This window comes from Schistocerca americana, chromosome 2 (genome assembly GCF_021461395.2).
Source record: "Schistocerca americana isolate TAMUIC-IGC-003095 chromosome 2, iqSchAmer2.1, whole genome shotgun sequence".
Taxonomy (NCBI): Eukaryota; Metazoa; Arthropoda; class Insecta; order Orthoptera; family Acrididae; genus Schistocerca; species Schistocerca americana.
Window position 1 is genome coordinate 447,823,240 of NC_060120.1, and position 22,083 is coordinate 447,845,322.

General features: G+C 40.8%; 1 protein-coding gene across 1 annotated transcript in view; it reads left to right on the plus strand.

Moving 5' to 3' along the window:
- Positions 1-22,083, plus strand: part of LOC124592855 (protein Gawky) — a 283,677-nt gene that overhangs the window by 84,804 nt on the left and 176,790 nt on the right. The window contains exon 3 of the mRNA XM_047131874.1: positions 11,164-11,316. Within this exon, the coding sequence (XP_046987830.1) occupies positions 11,164-11,316 (153 nt within the window). The remainder of the gene's footprint in view (positions 1-11,163; positions 11,317-22,083) is intronic.

Genomic DNA, 22,083 nt, shown 5'->3' on the forward strand with positions numbered 1-22,083 from the left:
CTCAAAAGTGTTTCTCGAAAAGAATTTTGCCTTTCCTCCAGGAGTCCCATTTGAGTTCCTGAAGCATCTCGGTAACACTTTCATGTTGTTCAGACCTACTGGTAACAAATCTAGCAGCCCACCGTTGAAGTGCTTCAGTGTCTTCCTTTGATCCAACCTGGTGTGGATCCCAGACACTTATGCATTACTCATGAGTAGGTCACACTAGTACCCTTATATGCATATCCTTTGCAGGTGAACCACACTTTCCTAAAATTCTCCCAATAAACTGAAGTTGACCGTTTGCTTTCCCTACAACAATCCTTGCATTCTTATCCCATTTCATATTGCTTTACAACATTATGCCCGGATATTTAAACAGCATTACTGTGTTAAACGGAACACTGGTAATGCTGTATTCTAAAATTGGGAGTTTGTTTTTCTTACTCATCTGCATTAACTTAATATTTCTACATTTAAAGATAGCTGCCATTCATCACACCAACTATAAATTTTGTCCAATTCATCTTGTACCTACTGCAGTGTCTCAATTTCATAATGTTTCCCTACACTATAGCATCATCAGCAAACAACTACAGATTGCTTCGGTTGCTGTCTGCCAGATCATTTATGTACATAGAAAATAATAGCAGTCCTATCATACTTCCACATCTTCGTTGATAGTCTGCAGAGGAGCATTGTGTAACATGCATCCTGGAAATTTAGAAATATGGAATCTGCCTGTTGCCATTCATCCATTGTTTGCCTTATACCATGAGAAAAGGGCAAGCTGAGTTTAACGTGAGTGATGCTTTGTAAAACCTTGTTGGTTCATGGGTATAATCTTCTTGGCCTTACGAAAATTTATTGTATTCAAACTGAGAATATGTTAAAGGATTCTGCAGCAAACCGATGTTAGGAACATTGGTCTTCAATTTTGCAGGTCGAGTCTTTACCCTTCTTCTGTACAGGAGTCACCTACACTTTTTTCCAGTCACTTCGGACATCGCACAGGGTGAGATATTCCTGATAAATGCAAGCTAATTAAGGGGCCAGAGCTATAGAGTATTGTTTTTGGGATTCCATCTGGACCTCGTGACTTATGTGTCTTCAACTCTGTTGTTTCTCCACACCAGGGATGCATATTAATATATCCTGCATACGGGAGTCTGTTTGATACTCAAGTGGTAGTATGTTTGCACAATTCTTCTGCGTGAAAGATTTCTTAAACACTAAATTTAAAACTTGGGCATTCAACAAGCAACAGGATGGAAGCCTTAGACCTGCTTAGTGACTTTATATAGGACCAGAATTTTTTTGGATTTTGGTCATATCATTTGCTAAGTAAGCATCCAAAAATTCTCAAAAATAATCCATGTCTCATGTAATTATCCAATGAAATTAGAGAACTATTGTTTTGAATGATGATAGGACTACTGTTCTAAAAAATTGTAAGAGAGTGCAAATAAGTTCAATCCTACAATTGCTAATAACAGTATGAGTTTATAACAGTACTTGCAATCGTCAGCCGAAGAACCTGATACAGAAGCCAATAGACAGTTTGTCAACAAGTGGCCACGAAAGCCTTAAGAACTTTGTAGTACTTGCAAATGTTTGAAATTTCATAATATATCACACTGCAGATGATTACTGATTCAATTAGTGAAAGATTATGCAGAATGATGTGAAAAATAAAATGTGTGGATCTAGAATTTTAAATCGGCCCACAAAGCTGGTACATGGAGTCTCAGACAAAGGAAAATTCCGAAGTCAGATTTTATGTAGAAATAAATGTGCAAATTGCATGAATATATATACTTATTTAATTCTGTGTTGACTTCTGCACTGTCGTGCTGGTGGTGAACACTGCAGCTTTGATTTACCTGAGTCTGAATCACGAAAATGTGCAGTGACAACAAAGCAGGTCTTCTGCATGGAGCAGCTAACAATGCTGAAAGGAATCAAGTATGGCATCAAAACCCAAGTGAGAGTAATCATTTGTAATGACATGCTACTATCTGCAGCCGGATGCACCCAGTGCACTCGATAGTTGTCAGCAGAGCTGCTTCCATGTCATGGATGAGACCCCCTGGCAAACATACTGGGACATTGGTGCTCCCAATGACTAACATGCACGCCCTTAGCACTTGCCCAGATTGGACAGGAAAATCTGCTGCTGGCCCAAATGAAGAGGCATGCTCTGCTGGCTCAGAAACACTAACAGCACTGGATAGCACCTAGTACCTGTTGCTGAGGTGTAAGGACCCAGCCATGCAGCTCATTCCCTCTTCCTCCTCCCTTCCAATGACATGCAAACCTACCTGCCACTCATCCTCGGGTGCGGGTGGACCAGTCAGTTGTTGCATATCGGAAGATGCAGTGACAGACAGGTCACGAGGGCAATCCAACAGTCGCATGTCTTGTCTCTGGCACCCCAATGTTGCCACAATTTTTTGAGAAGCACCTAGAAGGCTGTCGACCATGGTCAATGCAGCTTTCAGCTGCTTAAGGACAGCAGCCAATTCTCCTTGTGTCTACTCACAACAAGCAAAGTCTGTAGCAAATATCGTACTGTGATAAAAAAAAAAAAATAAATAAAAAAAATTGAACAGCCCAAAAAATACAAGCAAAACAGTCAGGAGTCGGCACTAACAAGACTCCCGCAAAGAGATTACCTGACTGTAGTGCTATTGATGTTGATCTGCACTCATATAAAGTTTCAGACAAGCTGCATCCATTTATGGAGATGGACCAGTAGGTGGTGAGGAAGTTGTCAAGAGCTTCCCTGAGAGTCAGCTGTTGTTATTTTCTTGTGCATTTGCATTTAGAATCGCCAGGCCGTTCGCTTGTCTTCCAAACTAACGTGGGATGGAAGGGGAGGTGGTCAGGTGCAAAGTGCTGTTGTGTTTACACAGATCCTTAAACACAGATGGTGAGAATTGAGGAACATTGTTGGAAACCAGGGTGGAAGTTGCTCCCTCTGTTGCAAATATGATGGACAGATAGCAGCTGTGCCATTTATGGATAGTTAGAGGGGGTACCATCAACTAGCAATTGCATTACTTGTCGCAGTGGTCTGGTGAGGTCAACACACATTGTTTTCTGGGGGACGTCAGAGTATGACCAATGGTTGAAACACTGTGCTGGTGCTGATCGGTAGTAGGTGCTGGCATTGTAGTTCGAGACAGTGTTCTATTGTGGCATTCAACACCAGGCCAATGCACAAGATGCAGTGCTGTTGCCTCCATTCTGCACATTCCCCACGTGTAGTGTGAAAGGGCTTTAGTATTCAGAAGTGGAATGAAGTGTGCCATTCAGGGTTGGTGCCAATAGGCAGGTGCTCTGGCCAACCTTGCCTTACAGCAGACATCACCCTGTCCGGTAGGGGATCACGGCCTGTTTCTGCTGCTACTTTGTGCACTGTAATTGGGTATTCATCAAGGGTGTGTCACTAATTTGAGTAAGAGACAAAATACAGCACTTTGTGTCAGCCAAAGGCAGCATGTGAGCTGCATGGTGAGCAGGAAAGTGCATCAGTGTTTTGGTGCTGCATAGTGGAGCAATAATGGATCTCTTAGGTGTAGTTACTGAGGAACAATGTCCTCAGTGGCATCTGCTGCATAGTCTTATTGGGGAAGTTTCAAATGGGAAACAAACAATGAAATGAGGGGTTTGGGATCAGTGATTGCGGGGAAACATAGTACCATAGAGGTACACGTAAAACTTTGTTACACCTTATATGATAGCCAATGCCTCCTTCTCATTTTCCAAATAATTCTTCTGTGCTGCATTTAATGTTTTAGACGCAAATGCATTGGGCTGTTCTATGCCATTGACATATTTGTGGGACAGCTCAGCACCAATGCCACAGTTGACATACCAGTGGCAAGCATTAAGTGTTTTGATAAACAAGGGCCCGAGCTAAGGCAATTTTTTAAATTGCAGGAAAGCTGGCATCTCTCTGACCATACAAATTCAACCCTTTTTTACCCTGTTGATTGAGCGGATGGGATAGATGAGCCACACTGGGGATAAATTTCGCATAATAATTAATTTTGCCTAGGACTGACTGTAGTTCCTTGTAGATGGTAAGTTAGTGATTGCGTCCTCATAATCGTATGGGGATTTGAGCCCTACTTTACTTATATATGTCCTAGGTACCTTACACTTGGCTCAAAGAAAACTACAATTGTCGAGGCGACAACGCAGACCATGGGCTTCGAGCCACTCACACATCATCTGTAGATTGCACAGGTGCTGCTCCCATGTGGCCACAGTAAGTAGCAAGTCTTATAAATAGTTAACACAGGGGGGGATATCTTGGATGAGTTGCTCAAGGTATCTCTGAAATATTGCTACAGTGTTGGTGACCTCAAATAGCAACCTTTTTTAGTTCTGAACATGACTGAGAAACAGCAATTGTGTCATTCTGAAGAGATTTGCCGTTGTTTGGCTGATTTTTCAACCTCTTCACCTTTTGTAATGATACCTGCCGAATGGTTTATTAATCACAAAAAGAGTCATCTATTCATTGACAGGCAGTTGAAAAATAGATGTCAGCAAGATATAACTGTGAAAAATAATGGCCCCCCAGGCAATTTTGCCAATAACTTCTCCAACCAAGGAATTAGATACAGGCCGACATATGCCTGAGCATTAATGGTAGTGTTAAAATCGCCACAAATTCTGAGTGAGCCATTTGGCTTCTTTATTACAACCACAGTCGTTGTCCACTGGCTCAATGACACTGGGGATAGTACTCCCATACTGCCCAATCTTTCTAGTCCCACTTTAACATAATCAAAAGGTACTGGGTGTGTTTGAGAAAACTTGGGCACCACTGAGTGCTTAAAGGATATGTGGCCTTGGGAACATATTGCACAACCTAATGTAGGTTCAAACAGTTCTTGTGCTGTGTGCATAATGCATCAAGTTGTGTGAATAGTAGTGTAGTTGGAATGAGTCACTTGATTTTGAAGTTAGAAACTAAATAGCACAAAAGCATTTAAGATAAAAGTAGTAGTTTTTGGTCAAGAGTTTACTTCCAGCAAGGTCAGTTGCTGAGCTACATTTATACACTTAGCTTGGACTATGATCTAACCACACAACAGGATTGACTGGCCATTGTACATCACTATATGACATTGAGTGTGCTACAGGTGTGGGGAGCTGTGACGTGTCCCCATTAATCAGATGTACATGGCCACGTCTGTGTCCAGCTGAAAATCTGCCATTGCTCCATTAATTTCGATCTGAAACATCAAGCTTAACCCCATCTACTGCTTGTATGGGATCCGGCAAGATACCATGCAGCATGCTGATGACCTCATTGTCATCACTCCCTGTCAAGAGGCAGACACTTGCTACACGGCCCAGTTTGTGACAAAACCGGTGACATCAGAGAAAGATCATTGAAGCTGCTAATGTCGTAGGCCATGATTTGATGGTATAAACTTTTCAGAGACCCATCACAATGATGGGGAGGAAACTGATTCATGATAATCCTCTTGCTTTAGGACACATGGACGGCAAACAAAGCACTTGTGTTTCTGCGTGTCTACCAACAATGAAGGCTGTGGATTACTAATTACTGCAGTAACTAATGAATTCGCCATTGCCAGATTACTGGATGGACAGGTGCTTGATAAATTGGAGGTAATTTTTAACACGTTGCTCAGGCTTGAGTTGGATGATTCTAAAGCCTTCATACTAATTTCTCTATCAGGAGTGAGACAGATTAAGGATTCTGCATGCAGAACGCTACACTATTTATAGGAAAAATCACACTTGCATGTCAAGTCTTGCAAGTCAGCAGCCCATGCTGAGTAGGATTGCATACTTTATTAAATACCTTGATTAAACTCGACCCTATACTGTATTTGTCATAAGAATCAACCTGATGGTACAATTACACCATATATTCTTCCGTATTTGCTTGAATCTCACTGGATTTCGTTTCATATGGAGCAGAAGCCAAGCTGTACCCAGTACAGTCAAGTACGATCATAAAGATACATTTTACGCTGTGTTGCGCTCACATACACAAAGTGATAAACTGGGACAACTGCTTTACTGGTGCATTTAACTTGAACAGCACTGGTCAGCCATCTGGTCCAACTAACCTGCAATGATGTGAGCAGTTGCAGCTGAGATGTAAAAAGAGACAAACAGAAAAACAACATAGCTTTGAATGTCATTTAATTATTAAAGAGAATGAAATAATATTTGGCAAAACTCTAGTACTACCACACACTTCTTAGGTGACCAGACGGAAAGCATAAAATGCTCTTGTTCTGGCATAAGGTAGCATTCTACTTACAAACAAGACTGATGAAAATTCCTAACTTAAATACAGGGTAGTTCTTCTAAGCAAGCTGTGTGTGGTGCAAAAGCAGACTTCAGGGATTTCACCATATTGTTGAATACTGAAGTCACTGAAGGGTTAATTAGTCAGTCATCTGGTAATCTCTTAGCTCCTTATCTGAATCCAAGAAATAAGTTTCAGTTGATAACAAGCCGATCAGAAACAGAATCCATGAAGCCAACCAGGTGCCGCATATTTTCCTCTTTGTTTGTGACTTGCCATTCTGTATCCTGCCAGCGTTCGGCAGTGACATGAAAAAGCTGTTTGTATTAGTTCCAGTATGTATGGCAGCTTAACAGTCTTGTTATTTTTCGTGACAAATCATGTAACTTGGCTGCAGGTCAGTTCTGTTGGGTTCATATTGTTATGAGACAGGTGCAAATGTAAAAATGCAGCATTTGTATGGTGTGCTGAATGCTGTGAAAAGGATTTTTTTTTTTTTTTTTTTTTTTCTTTTTTTTTTTTTTTTTTTTTTTTTTTTTTTTTCATATTTCTATGACACTTATCACTTGCCTCGTGTAAGACTACATCTGTAGTATAAAACAATGGGCATAGTTGAATTAAAGAGTATTTATTTTTTTCATTTTTGCCCTAAAATTTGTATTGTTATGTCTTCTTAATGTAAGCAACCTTTATTAACAATCTTTCATAAAATATTGATAATTAAGAATTTATATTTGAAATGAAAGCAGGAATATCGTGTGTGGTATGTAGTTAGAAACAAGATGATGTGCATTAACATAAAAAATGATAATGAAATTTGCAATTACGAGATTTAGGTATTTCAAATGGAATTAAAAAAAGGATAGCCAAGGCATGACTTGATCCAATAATCCCTAATTTGCACCAGATTATCGGTCCACCGATCAGTTTACCCATTCTGACATACATCCAGTATGACGGTTTTTAAAATAAAAACGACATAACTAAAGCAAAGCATGATTAAGAAAAAACGTAGATGGCTGTTGAATACATTAAAATATCTCAAAGTTTCATTTAACATAACGTAGAAGTAAGATATCTAATATGTAAGTAGGACCTACTTCCAAGAGTGGACCACCACCAGTGCACATGTGCTGCAACTTCTGACCAAACATTGTGTTTGTGTTTGTTTACATCAGGTTTATTCTTATGATGAACAGAGTATAGTTGTAACTAAGTGGATTTGGTGACTGTGATAGTCAATCAGCAAACCACAGACTTTAGAAAAACTCAAACTACTGCGGTCTGGGAGTGGATTTAGTTTCTACCCCACTTTGTACAATTTATTACTAGAAGATGGTAAGAGTGCACTCTGACAGTCAGGATCAGTTATTTGTCTTGCCTTGCTGTGAAGAACAAAATTAGGTAAATAGACCTCCCAACTCTTGTTTTCCACATCAAAGCAGGTGAATGGTGGCGGAAAATGGAAGGAAGCTGCAGCTGCCGACTGTTGTTCGTTTTGCTACAGTTGTTACCACAGTTCTTGCTGTTGCTGCTGGAATTCCCACTGTTTTTGTTGCTGTTGTAGCTGCAGCGGCCACTACCACGACTTTTGAAATTCAGTATCCTAGCTTCACTGGAATAATTGCATGGTGGGAAAGTTTTCATCACCACAGTTCTGTCCCATTCTTTATAGAGAGAAAACAGTTTACATTCACTCGCACTGGCAGTAACACACGGACTGGAAGAACAAACAGATAGTTTCTGAGATTGATTACAATGGAGTAAACAGCTAATGAAAAACAAATCCAGAATGAGAAGTGTATACAAACAGCCCAGGGAGTGATCCAAATCAGAAACATAATACAGGCAAGGTCAAAACTCTATTGATCATTGGTGTGTTCTTCAGGTGACAATGACTAGGGAAAGACTGACTGGCAAGCATGGCCCACAGTATTTACAGGCAGTCTTGCACCAGCTGACGGCTTGATGTGACATGATCCAGCAAGGGTGCTCCAGCAAGGGGTGCCACCACAACCACAAGCAAGCTGTGGCTAGATTATGGAGCCTGATATCTCGTGATCTATCATCCATATCGATACTCTGTTGAGGGGGGGGGGATCTGAATCACACGGTCTGATACTAAATTTTATAAACATGCTACTAGACAACGAGGTCACAAAAGAAGAGGTTTCTAAACCAGCTATGTAGAGATGAAGCTACTACGTGGGAGAAATTTTGTCATGACAAAATTTATTGCCAACATTGAGTACTACTTGGGACAAAACTAATGAGTCAGATTATGCAGTACTAACAATGTGCACAATGCAAATTGTTCAACTGTCATGCCACATTTTGCAGTTTTTGCAGTTATCCACTCTATTACTGCATTTTGAGCATGTTAGCAATGTTGCTGTGACATGTGTGCACCCTACCTTGAGTCTCCTACTCAAATTGTATTAAAATTTGGGAACTAGACATTTATGTATCTTCCTTTGGGAAATTTTTATATCTTCCTTTGTTTAGCAAACTTGTTCACAAAAATTGAACAATATCTGATATGGTCAACTGGGGACCATCTCCAAAACCAGTTGATGTGGAATCCATCCTCTTAATTATATGAAGGTCTTTCAGATGTAAACAGAATATTTCTCATTTTTTTGTGTGATTCACACAATTGACACTAGTATATTATTTTTCCACTTAACTTCTACAGAAATAAAATTCTCTATTATGTTGGAAAATTCTTGATGCCTTTATCGAAAAGAGTTGGGACTGTCCAACTGAAAGTCCAGATGTATAACTCGTAGGCTGCTGTACTGTCAGTGAATATTGGCCCAAATATGTGCAAGCTACATCGTAATAAATGAAGTGTGATAAATGTGTGATAAATGAAGTGTGATAAAGAGACATTTCTGTATAATTTCATAGGGCTTATACCTTGAAGTCTGGGGCAGTGCATAGCCATGCAGAAACAAAATTGATGAAATTTGGAAATCAACATACTGTTTAAAACCCAAAAGACAAATGCTAGAACTTTTTTTACTGACAGATGGATTCTGGTTTGTAATTGGTCCCCTCTTTCAGCATTTTCTTACTGCGTCTCTACCTCGGTCGGTTGACGGTCAGCAGTAAGTTGAAGACCACCCTTATGGTAGATAACAAAGTAGTCTGGACTTTCTCATTGTATACTTTACTGCTGTGTAATGCATATATTTTAAGGCTCCCATAAAGAAACAAACTTGTTTGTCAAATTAACCATTTTCTAGTCACAGATTTGTCAAATGAGCCTGTACACAACCAGCATTTCTCAGTTCAACGTCACTTCGAAGGAGGTGCTGTAAATGTTCAAGTATTTTAACAGTAATGAGAATGATAACAAATGCAGACAAAACAGTTCTGTGATTTTGTTTAAAGAAGAAGCAGTAAACAAGATGCTGGCCCAGACAATGTTTTAAAATGAGAGAGAAATATACAAAGGAAAACATTGTTGACGTGTTAAGCTCAGAAGCTGATGATGACACCTGCTTTCTGTGGATGGAGAGTGAAACCATCAATAACTTGTTTGAGTCATGTCGCCCACACACTGAAAACGGAGATGCAAGTATGTGAAAATTTATTCTTCTCTGCTTGGTTCCCTAATGACATTTCATTAAAATACCACATCATCATCCATGGAAGAACTGGAGAACTTAATTTTTTTAGATTTTTTATTTCATTGTCCTTCCACATGTATGTTATGCGGAAAATACTGTTTTTCCTCTTAAAACCTGCCTGTGTAGTATAGGACTGGGAAAAATGTGACACTGCTGTCATTTTGGTGATTGGCATTGTTATTTTGTTTTTATCCTTGATTTTAGTTCCCATAGTTGTGGAAACTCACAATACAGTGAGATAAATTATAATATAATTATTTTTACTAAAAATATACGCCAAAACATTCTCACAAACAATGTACGCCATCTTGGAAAACCTTTCTCGTAAACACGGAGTATACTTAACAAACATATCAAACGGCACCATACACTGTCAAATGTTCGGTAAGCGCCCCCCACCCCCCCAACAACATCACAATAACTGCAGATATTTTCTTTTTTTGTTCAATACACATATTGGCCATTTACAAAATCCATCTGTAAACAGTGCTTGTAGTCTAGCTAAAATGTCTTGACCTCTTTCTTCACAAGAGAACTAACAGTAATATGTTGTATGACAGAGGAATGTATACCCTGCTGTTCATAGTTGCCACTCGTGGGGAAATGATTGTATGATGGTGCTTAAGCTTGAGCCTTCTATGTACCCCACGTAAATCTGTCTATTACTCCACTACATTACCATTTTTCCCTGTGGCCGAAGTACAAAAATCCGATCAATTTTTGTATAAACCTCTCCTGTAGCAGCAGCTGAAACAGAAAAGTACAAAAGAATGGAGGAATAAATGTGTGATAGTTCCACCATTATATCAAATATGTAACATGTGGCACAAAGAGAACTAAATTTGAGTTTAATGTACTCCTTTACGTCAGTACAAATTTCCACTGTGTCAAAGGAAGCTTTCTGGTAATCAGTCTGTGGTAGCTACACAAACACACTAGTCCATTGTCACAGCCACAAGAGCCTTTGAAAATAAGAAGTTGGAATTTCATGTTTCGGGCTAAAGAAGACCAGGCATTATACAGCAGGTAACCGACCAGGATAGTTGCATTTATTGTAGTAAAAAAATGTTTCTTACAGACTTGGACCATAACTAAATGTAGACTGTAATGAAAATTTCTGAGTGAGGTGTTATTAAGAGTAGTTCAGCATTTATTAGTGAGAATCATCATGTTATTTTTTATGTTTTATTGGTTATAATAGTTTAGTACTGTATGTAACAGACTTTTGTACCATTGTTTCAGGATAATTTAGAGCCAAATGTTGTGCCAGGAAATTTAGCAGTATTGCTACCTGCTGCTGGCTGTGAATGTTTCGATAGTGTTGTAGGAGGGGCATCTATCCACACTGCCCATTTTGCCCCTCTGATGTCCACAGACCAAGTACCTGCTCTCAGGGTGAGTTTCAGGTTATTGTATTGATGATCTACTGTGTCATTAGCATCATACAAACTGTTCGTTTATTTACTTCAGTTGTTCGTACTAAAGTACATGAAATGTGGCGAGTGTTGTAATTTTGAAATTGGTACCATGGTACTGTGTTAATGCACCAATGTCACTTTTCATTACATTTTAGCACGTTCAGCTGTACTAAAAAGACACGTTTTGGAGTTGAATTTAATGTGTTGTGTCACTGAAACTGCGTATTTTAATAATATAAGTGTATAAACATGAAAACTACCAAATACGGCGTATCAGTTCCGTGAACACCAAACTGAGCTTGGTTTGCTTCTGTCAGTCAGTCATGTGACCTCAAGGAAATTACACTGTTTTGTCATGTGAACACACGAACACCTTGCATTGAACGCACATTGAAGTTCAGAATTAAAAACCCTAGAAACATTAAGCATGAAATATGAATAAGTAGTAATGGTAAATGTTTCGAATTAACTTAAAAACACTGCAATATGATGCAAAGCCATGGTGTCACATACCTTGAATGGTCAGGAAGGTAATCTTGTCAGAGTCCCCAAAAGTGGCAAAAAAAGCTGCTGGCATGGAATTGTAGCTGCCAGTCAGGCCTACAGCACTCTGGAAGGAACTGCAGTTTCTGCAGGTGTGTAAAATTTACCTGTTGCGACAAAAACATCATTAATAGTTCTTCCATGTGATATGCTCTGTGAAATGTGTCCCCAAGTAGGTAACGTAAAAAAACTTCAGTCTTTTTGCCAAATCATGGGATGGCACCTCTAATGTCTCACAGCGTTCTCTCCATGTTTTGCACGTGAATGGAATGATCTATTAGATGCACAAAGTTCACATTATGGTTGACGCTTTAAGGGCTGAAAACTGTCAGCACCATGAGTTTTGTATTACTTCCAACTGTCACTTACAATGCTCATCCAACGAAGGATCTTTTCTTCAATTATTCCTATCATGACTCACATAGTTTGTGCTTCCACAAGAAGAAGGAAGGCTTCTGTAGATTGACTCCGAATTCCACCAGACACACACTGCCTGATGATTTGACGGCATTTACCGTGTTTCTTTTCCCCAGATTTTGTCTCGTACATTTAAACGACAATACCTGATTCCCCTAATGCTTGTGAACTGTTAATTGGTCCACCCAATACACACTTCATGACAGATGGAAGACCAATCACAACAGTTTCCTCTCTCCTGCATTTTTTCTCTATGCCATTATATACAAGCTTTTTTTTAGTTAACAATACAAGGAAAGTGATAGATTGCTACTCACTGTAAACATGACACATTGAGTTGCGAACAGGCGCAACGAGAAGACTGTTACACAATTAGCTTTCGGCCAAAGCATTCCTTGGTAAAGAAAACACACATTCCATTCACACAAGCAAGCACACCTCACATATATCACCACAACCTCTGGCAGTTTGGACTCGAATGCAGCTGTCACGTGGAATGAAAGCAGCAGTCTGAAGAGGGCAGGGAAGAGGGAGGAATAACAGAGTACAGCTGGGGGGGGGGGGGGGGGGGAGAAGAGAGCTGTCTAGTGAGGTGTGCAGGAACTGGATGGATACATGACAAGACTACCACCAGGTCCAGTGTTGGGAGGCTGTGGAGCAGGGAGTTCGGAGTTGGGGGGAGGGGAGGTGGGAAGAAGAAAAGGAGAGGAGCAGTGCAGGGGAAAGTTGGACGGATGTTTGACAAAGGATGGCACACAATGACGACGACGAGGGGATGTGAGTAGGAGAGCAAATTATAGGAAAGGGGATGGAAACGGTTGGGTGGAGGGTGCCGGGACAGTAGGTTACCATAGGTTGTGGTCAGAATAATGTACAATTGAGAAAAGCTGTAGGTGGAAGGGAGCATTCAGATGGTCTGGTTCTGTCTATGGATTAGTTCTGGAGGATAGTGCCTGTTTATGAAGGACTTGACGAGACCTTCAGCATTCTGGGCAAGGGAGTTCTTGTCACTGCAGATATGCTATACCTGGCTTGGCTGACCAGGCTGTATAGTAGGGCTCTCGAAATGCGGATACTGTTAGTGGCTGTAGAGAGGTGTGTATGGAACCATCAGAGAAGACATCAGCACCCAGGAAGGTGGCATGCTGCATTGAGGAGGACTAGCTAAAGTGAATGGGAGAAGTGTTGAGGTTGTGAAGGAATGAGGATAAGGTGTCTTGGTGCTGAGTCCAGATCAAGAAGATATCATCAGTGAACTTGAACCAGACTGGGTGTTTGGTGTTTCAGGAGGCTCGGAAGATCTCCTTTAGATTGCCCATAAAAAGGTTGGAATATGGGGATAGTATGTGAGTGCCCATGGCTGTGCTCGGATTTGTCTGTGTGCCTTTCTTTCAAAGTAGTAGTAGTTGTGAGTTAGGATAAAGTTTGTATGCTGTATGAAGAATGAGGTAGCAGGTTTGGAGGCTGAAGGACATTGGGAAAGGTAGTGTTCAGTAGTGGCAAGACCATGGGTATGAGGCGTGTTGGTGTATAGGGAAAGGGCATCAGCAGTGACGCATAGGGTACAGGAGGTGAAGTGGTGGGGATAGTGAAGAATTAATGAAGGAAGTGGGTGGTATCATGGACGTGGGAGGCTAGTTAAATTTTGGCTACATGATAAATCAGTCAAATCTAATGGCCGTAAATTCAACTAAATACCTAGGAATTACAGTTACGAACAACTTAAATTGGAGGGAACACACAGAAAATGTTGTGGGAAAGGCAAACCAAAGACACTGTTTTATTGGCAGGACACTTAGAAAATGTAACAGATCTGCTAAGGAGATTGCCTACCGTATGCTTGTCCATCTTTTTTTAGAATACTACTGATAGATGGGATTGGCGGAATACATCGAAATATTGAAAGAAGGGCAGCACGTTTTGTATTATTATGAAATAGGGGAGAGAGTGTCACTGAAATGATATAGGATTTGTGGTGGACATCATTAAAACAAAGGCATTTTTCATTGTGGTGAAATCTTCTCACGAAGTTCCAGTCGCCAACTTTCTCCTCTGAATGCAACAATATTTTGTTGACACTGACCTACATAGAGAGAAATGATCACCACGATAAAATAAGGGGAATCAGAGCTCATACGGAAAGATATAGGTGTTTGTTCTTTCCGCGCAGTATACAAGATTGGAACAATAGGCATTTAAATGTGATTTGCCGAGTATCCATGTAGATGTAGATGAATGATTCACTCAAGGAAGAACATCTCATGCACACATGACCACTACCTCCAGCAGCTGGGACTGAAATACAACTGTCATGTGGAACGAAAACAAAAGCAGCAATTTGGAAGGGATGGGGAAGAGGAAGGGATAACAGAGTATGGCTGCAGGGAGAGAGGAGCACTCTCTACTGGAGAATGCAGGGACTAGATGGAGGCATGACAAGATTGCCACCAGGTGCAGCTTAAAAAGGCTATGCAGTTGGGGGGGGGGGGGGGGGGGGGGGGAGTGAGCAGGGTAGAGGAAAGAAGGGTGAGTGCTTTGGCAAAGGGCGGCACACAGTGAGGGTGAGGGGACATGAATAGAGGGAAGGTCATAGGGCAGGAGGCGGAAACTGTTGGGTGGATGGTGCGGGGACCATAGGTTGAGGCTGGGATAGTTTTGGGAATGGAGCATGTGTTGTAAGGATAATTCCCATCTGCACAGTTAGAAAAGTGGTGATGCAGGGGACTATCCAGATAGTCTGGGTTGTGAAGCAGCCATTGAAATTAAGCATGTTATGTTCAGCTGCATTTTGCTCTATGCCACAGTTTTTTGCTGGCCGTTTATTCTATTGGACAGCCACTTGGTAGGCACGCCAAAGAAAAACCTGCGTAATGACAGCAGCAGGGTTGGTATGCTCCTGTCAGGCCCTGCACACACTATTGTGTATTTGTAGTTTTGCCTGCTGTATTTGCTAGGAAATTCAGGCCTGCACTGTACAATCATGTTGGGGGGGAGTTGAGATGTGGGAAGCCTTTTATTTCCACAATTGATCACTGGAGGGCACCAGCAGTCATCATCAGACATGTGGTTAGAGTTATGGTGGTGGCCAAGAAGCACACATTTGACTGTTTGTCTGTGTTATCATAAGGAAAGTTGCTATTCACCATATAGTGGAAATGCTGCTTTGCTAAACCTGTAAGATGCAGATGATTTAAGCAATGATGATGATATCATTGATTCTGCTTCACTCTAAACTGCAAAGAGAAATGCGGAAACTCCTGGAAAAATTTTTCTGGTTCGTTGTCATAAAGTGAAGATTTTTAAGAAGCATCCACTTCACAACTTCCCTTCTAATAATACTGTTACATTCCATTCTAGATTTTCCATTGCATTGTCATAAGTTTGGTTTAGATAGCTTTCATGACTTAAATCTACTTTACATTGATCATATTAAGCAAATATCTTATAAACTGTTCATTTAATTGAAAATTATTGGAAATATAAATGGAAACATTTGCACATGCACAATTGTGTATGTATTGGGCCTAATGTTAAATTTTTAAGACCAAAGCATGTTGTCAAAGTGCTTATATCTGTATTTGTTTCAACATATTTTTCTGTTATGTCTGACAGCCAGTTGGTTTTATATGATCCTGTGACACTGTTTTGTCATTACTTTGATAATATCACCCGTCTAGAAATTAATTGAAAAAGAAAATTAAATTATTGGTTTCAGCACATCTGAGTGATTCTGCGATCACTGCTTTGCTAATCCTGTAAGATACAGATGATTTAAGCATTGATGATGATACCCTTGATTCTGCTTTGCTCCCAACTGCAAAGAGAAATGCAGAAATTCCTGGAAAAATTTGTCTGGGTTGTCGTCATAAAGTGAAGATTTTGAAGAAGCATCCACGTCACAGTTCAGTGAAAATGACATGTAAAAACAAAACCTGTAGAACATCAACCAGCAACATTATAAGCAGCACCAGGAGGAACAAAACATACACGTTCTGGCTACAGCTGCACTAGCAAATGTTAAAAAATCAGGTCAACGGAATATTTGGGGAAAGCAGCATTTTCTCAGGTGCCACCATCTTCTGAAGGTCAAACAGAGCAGTACACCTTACCACCTACCTATGTTAAAGCAGAGGTTTGTTTGTGTACAATATTTTTCAAGAAAAATTTAATTTCATTTGTTTCAGGATGTTGTCAAAGTTATAAATCCAGCATCTTATTTCCTAAATCATTTCAATGAACAATTGTATCAAGAAGCTGCAGTCTTCAGAGACATTTACTGCATGATCAAAACAAAGCAACAACTTGCAACATTCGCAGGAAATCAAGAAGTTGTTCAGTGTGCCCATCAATTGTATGCAAGTGCAGTCAGTCAATGGAAGGAATTGGTGTGTGTGTGTATCAGCAGATGGAGACGTATTGCACACACGTAAACTTAGGAGGAGATCCTAAACATAAATTTACATCTGGTAGACATGAAGTATGAATTCAATATAGGAATGACAGTAAAGCCAATAAACCTCTAATGAAAGACATAAATTATTTGCTGGTATCTGGATGGCCATAGAGGGATTGATGATCATTTTGAAACAGGAGGAGGACATTTATTATAATTGAAACTGAAAGATACAAACCATCACACTCACAGATAAGAGATTAGACAAATTTGATCAATGGCCTGTTGTTGATGGTTTAGAATCTACAAGAAGTTACCAAAAAATCCATTGCAAATGGCTTTCAGAAACAAAATTCGATAGATGTGATGTGTACCTGTGTTTACCCAAATATGTCAGCTGCTCTTGCTTGCATCACAGAAAGGAATGTGAATGAAAACATTACTTAGTTACTGTGTGTATATCGCAAAAAATGTTGTGGTAAAGGACCAAACATGCAATTGTGCAGTTCCAAAATTTTGAGAAATTTCTGAAAATAATTTTTTCTAACAAATTGGAGACTGGTTTTTACACCCTAAAAATTTCTATTTTCAAAATTACGTATAAAAGGCAACCCAGGGTCTGAAGGAGATACGTCATGGCCGCTTTCGCTGGTGGCCTGGCCTCTGATGCGGTAGAATAAGCCTGTGTGACAGGACTGGAATAGGAGGTGCTCGGTGGCTGAATTGGGCAGGTCTTGCACCTGGGTCTTCCACTGGGATATGATCCCTGTGGCGGGGGGATGGGATCGGCATAGGGATGGACTAGGAGGTTGAGTGGGTGGGGGAATACCACTTCAGGAGGGGTGAGAAGGATCTTTGGTAGGATGTGCCTCATGTCAGGGCATGATTATAGGTAACCAAAGCCCTGACTAAGGATGTAATACAGTTGTTCAAGTCAGGGTTTGTGTTGGGTGATGAAGGGAGCATTCCTTTTGTAACTGTTTCATGGGGTAGTGAGAGAATTGGAGGGCGTGAGTGAGGGAATGTTAAGAGAGATCTGTTTGTGGACTAGGTCGGGGGGGGGGGGGGGGGGGGTTGTATCACCTGTTTGTGAAGGCTTTGGTGAGACTTATGGCATTCTGGCAAAGGGAGTTCCTTTCACTGCAAATACGCAGTCCCCAGCTGGCCAGGTTGTATGGGACAGATTTTTTGGCGTGGAAGGGATGACAGCTGTTTAAATGCAGGTACTGTTGGTGGGTTTTAATACGGATAGAGGTGTGAATGGAGCTATCATACAGTAGGGTGGCATGCTGTGATGGGGAGGACCAGATAAAATGTGTATGAGAGAAGGTGTTGAGGTTGTGAAGGAATGAAGATAGGTTCTCTCTTTTTATTTTTTGTTGAAAATCTGTGGTATGACATATGACAAATGAAGAAAAGTAAACTGGAGAACTAAAATTCCTCACATAAATATTCAGTTATTGTTGGATATCCGTCATCAACCCTTTTGACGGACAATCAGGCCATGGGTACCAAGCAAGATGACACAAGGGTAAGATATGGTTGACAGATACTTCAAAAGGACACCACCAGTTTCCTTCCCCATACCCTCTCAATGCGAGCTTTTGTTCAGTCTCCTTAATGACATTGTTATTCATGGGACTTTAAACCCTAATAATCATCTGTTCCTTTATTTTCTGTCTGGTTGTACTTTATGGTAAGTTGTGTGTGACAAGATAAAATTTGGAACTTAAGTTGATTTCAACACTACTCTCAATTACTACCTTAGTGACCCCCAAATGTATTATTAAATGCAGATCTCTTGTCAGTTTGTTTCCTCCTCTATGAGATATTTCTTAGTATACATACAATCTATACTGCTACATAAAGGCAAGTCATCATTTAATGTTGTTACCATAAGACTCGGAAAGGTCTTGACAGATTTACTTCAGATTTTCACAAAATATTCTAATTAACATTCAGATGGAGTAGGCTGTATACACTGATCAGGCAGAAATTATGACCACCGACATACTATTGAAATAAACCCATCCAGATGATAACAGCGCCAACTGGTGAAAAGTCACTGCTAGTCAGACATATGCACTTTGCACGTAGTATCGGAGAGCATGCTGTCTGTGTGTAGAATGGGCAAGGTGCTCTATCTATCTGAGTTTGATTGAACGCAGATTGTGATGGCCCAGAAACTCGGCACGAGCATTTCGGAAACTGCACTACTTGTTGGGTGTTCGAGGAGTTCTGTGATGAGTGTCTTCAACACGTGGCAAAACCAAGTCCAGACATTGTGAGATTGAGATGCCTTCTCTCATTACAGATGTCAGACGTTGTAAGCTGGGTAGACTGGTAAAACAGGGCAGGCAGCAAACTGTATCAGAACTAACATCAGACTTTAATGCTTGGCGGAGTACAAGTGTATCTGAATGCACATTGCACCAAACACTCCTAACGAAGTGCTTCCCCATCCGATGACTCACGCACGTGCCAATGTTAACATCACGACATCAGCAACTATGACTGTAACTGGCAGTTTGCCATCGGCAACTGGATGTTGGTACAGAGGAAGAGCGTTGCATGGTCTGATTAATCCCGATACCTGCTTCATAATGCCAAAGGAAGGACATGAATCCGTCATCCTCCAGGGGAACAGATCCTTAACACCTGTTCTGCGGGACAGAGAGAAACTGGCAGCAGCACCATTATGCCCTGGGGAACATTCACGTAGGCATCCATGGGTCCAACAGATATGGTGCAAGGCACCATGATGACCAAGGAGTATCATACACTAGTTACAGACAATGTACACCCTTTCATCACGATAATGTTTCCCGATGTTGGTGTCATTTTTCAACAAGATAATGCTCCGTGTCATAAGGCCAGGAGTGTGATGGAGTGGGTCGAGGAACACGGTGGCAAGTTCCAATTCATGTGCTGGCCCCTTAACTCTCTAGATCTGAACTTGGTCAAACACAGTGAACATTGATAAAAGCTGACAAACTGCAGGAATTGATTCCTGACTGGAAATGGAGAAAAGAAGATACTACGAATATGTGTCTGGAAATGGAAGGTGTGTGTCAATGACAAATCTTCCCAGAATGCAGTACAGAGCTGCATCGCATCCACGTCACGACAGATGTTCAAAGTGGCCTCCATGGGATGCAGTGCACATGTTCACGCCTTGCATAATGGATTGCCGAACTCTTATGCACATTTTGACCTCTCTCCAAACAGCATCACAGGTGTCGCGAACATGCTGTTGAATGTGTCTGCACATCAGGAACTGGTTCAGCATACACAGGACTTTCCACATGCCCTTACCTCAAGGTAAAAATCCGAGGGGTTTAAGTCTGTTGATCTAACAGGCTATGTTATAGGGCCTCCACATAATATCCAGTGTCCAGGAAAGATGTTCGTGAGGTGAGGTGTCTGCAAACAGTAATGCAGAAGTGGGGGGGTGTGCTTTGTTGTGCAGAAACCACATAATATGTCTATTGCCAAAGGCACTTTCTCAAGTAGCCCAGGCAGAGTATCCGGTGTAAGGTCAGGTGCATTCCTCCATCTAGATGTTGTGGAATAATGACTGGTCCAAGGATATGGTCATGAAGAATCTCCGCCAACACATCGACAGTTAACTGATGCAGATGAGATGTTTCAACCATCCCCCAATGATTGATGATGCCAGTTCTGGTAAAGTTTGATTTGTTGGTAAAGAAGACTAATGACAGAAATCCAATAATGGTGATGGCCTGGTGGAAAAATTATTAACAAAATCCTTCCCGTAGAGGGAAATCCACTGCTATAATCCTTGCACTCATTGCAGCTGGAAGACACAGTAGTGGTTGTCATGCAGTATACACATAATTGTTGGTGGTGGTCATCTCTCTGAAAGAACCCATGGTCACAAACATGCCCAAAAAGGATGTGAAATTTTGTGTGATGTGATCGGTGTCTGTGAGGGTACTCATTTTTGTGCAGCCTCTCAAGCATTTCCATCTGCTTGGCCGTACCCAAGCAGCATCTCACCTTCTTCCCGGCGTGAATACTGTAAATACCAGACCATTCTGCTGCGTACAGTACGCTGTGTCAATCGCACTGCCTGCAACACACAAGGAACACGCGATATGTGGTCAGAGAAACTTCCATTGATCAGTGCCTTCTACCGTGCCAATGATGCATTTCTGGACTCATGTTCATAGGACTTTTTTTTCTCCATCTCCAGTCAGGAATCCATTCCTGCAATTTGTTGGTTTTATTAATGTTCACCCTGTGCATGTATCTGAGTGTGGGGGAGCACACACGCGTGTGTGTGTGTGTGTGTGTGTGTGTGTGTGTGTGTGTTACATTGTGGTGTAAAGCAAGTAGTGTATGCTGGGACATCAGCACAACATGTTGTATGTTTTAATTGTACGTTATTGTATTTGTGACACGCTGATGTTCTCTGCCACTTTTATTTGACGCAACGTCACTATGTGACTTTCAGTGTTGTAGCAAGCATATACATCTAACAATGTTAAAAGATTCAATGATGACAGCGTAGATATTCAGACTTGCACTAAAAGTTTTTAACTGTTAGTTCTATTGAGCTAGAATTTGAAGAAGGCAATTTACACAAATATCAGCTGTGAGCACACAGGCAACAGTAACAAGTGGAATCAAATACACAAAACACATTCTTACGTGGGAGCTAACAGCAAGTGACTGGCAAACCAACAACTTTTAATGTTAAAGCTGTCAAGTCCAAGTAGAGACTTGTGTCTGCACTCAGATCCATTTATAGAGAAGTGCACAAAATTTTAAACTTCAAGTATCAGATAAACGTCAAACAGGCAAGCAAGGGAAGACAGTTAATTTGAATAATTCACTACACTGTATGAATGACCACTGTGCAAATTCAAAGCATGATTGCTTACAATTTAGACAGCAGAGCACCACAGTAAGTGAATTTAAATAGAAAAACCCTGTTAATAGAATACCAGTTTACGTATCTGATCTGGATGTCTGCTCTGGTCCATCAGAGCAGACAGTACTCTGCCACGTATTACAAAATGGTGGCACCTTAGGTGTACCTGGACACACCAGATTTAAATGACAATGACAGTATTCTAGAACCGGAGAATAATATATTGTATTAACACATGGAATGTAATTTACCAAATCGCTTAGCAGCACACACCCTGTCACAGCTGCCTCATAATCCTGCTCAACCAACATGTTGTATGACATTTGCACTTACAGTGCCAAAACAAGTGCTAGAACAAGCAGCAGGAGTAACATAACCACTACTCACTATTAACATTACATCGGATAGAGCAAGCTCACAAAAGGTTGTCCGTAGGAAGTCTGGGCATTGAAGTGTACGATGTGATATGCAGTTCCAGTGCAGCAGGAAGGCAA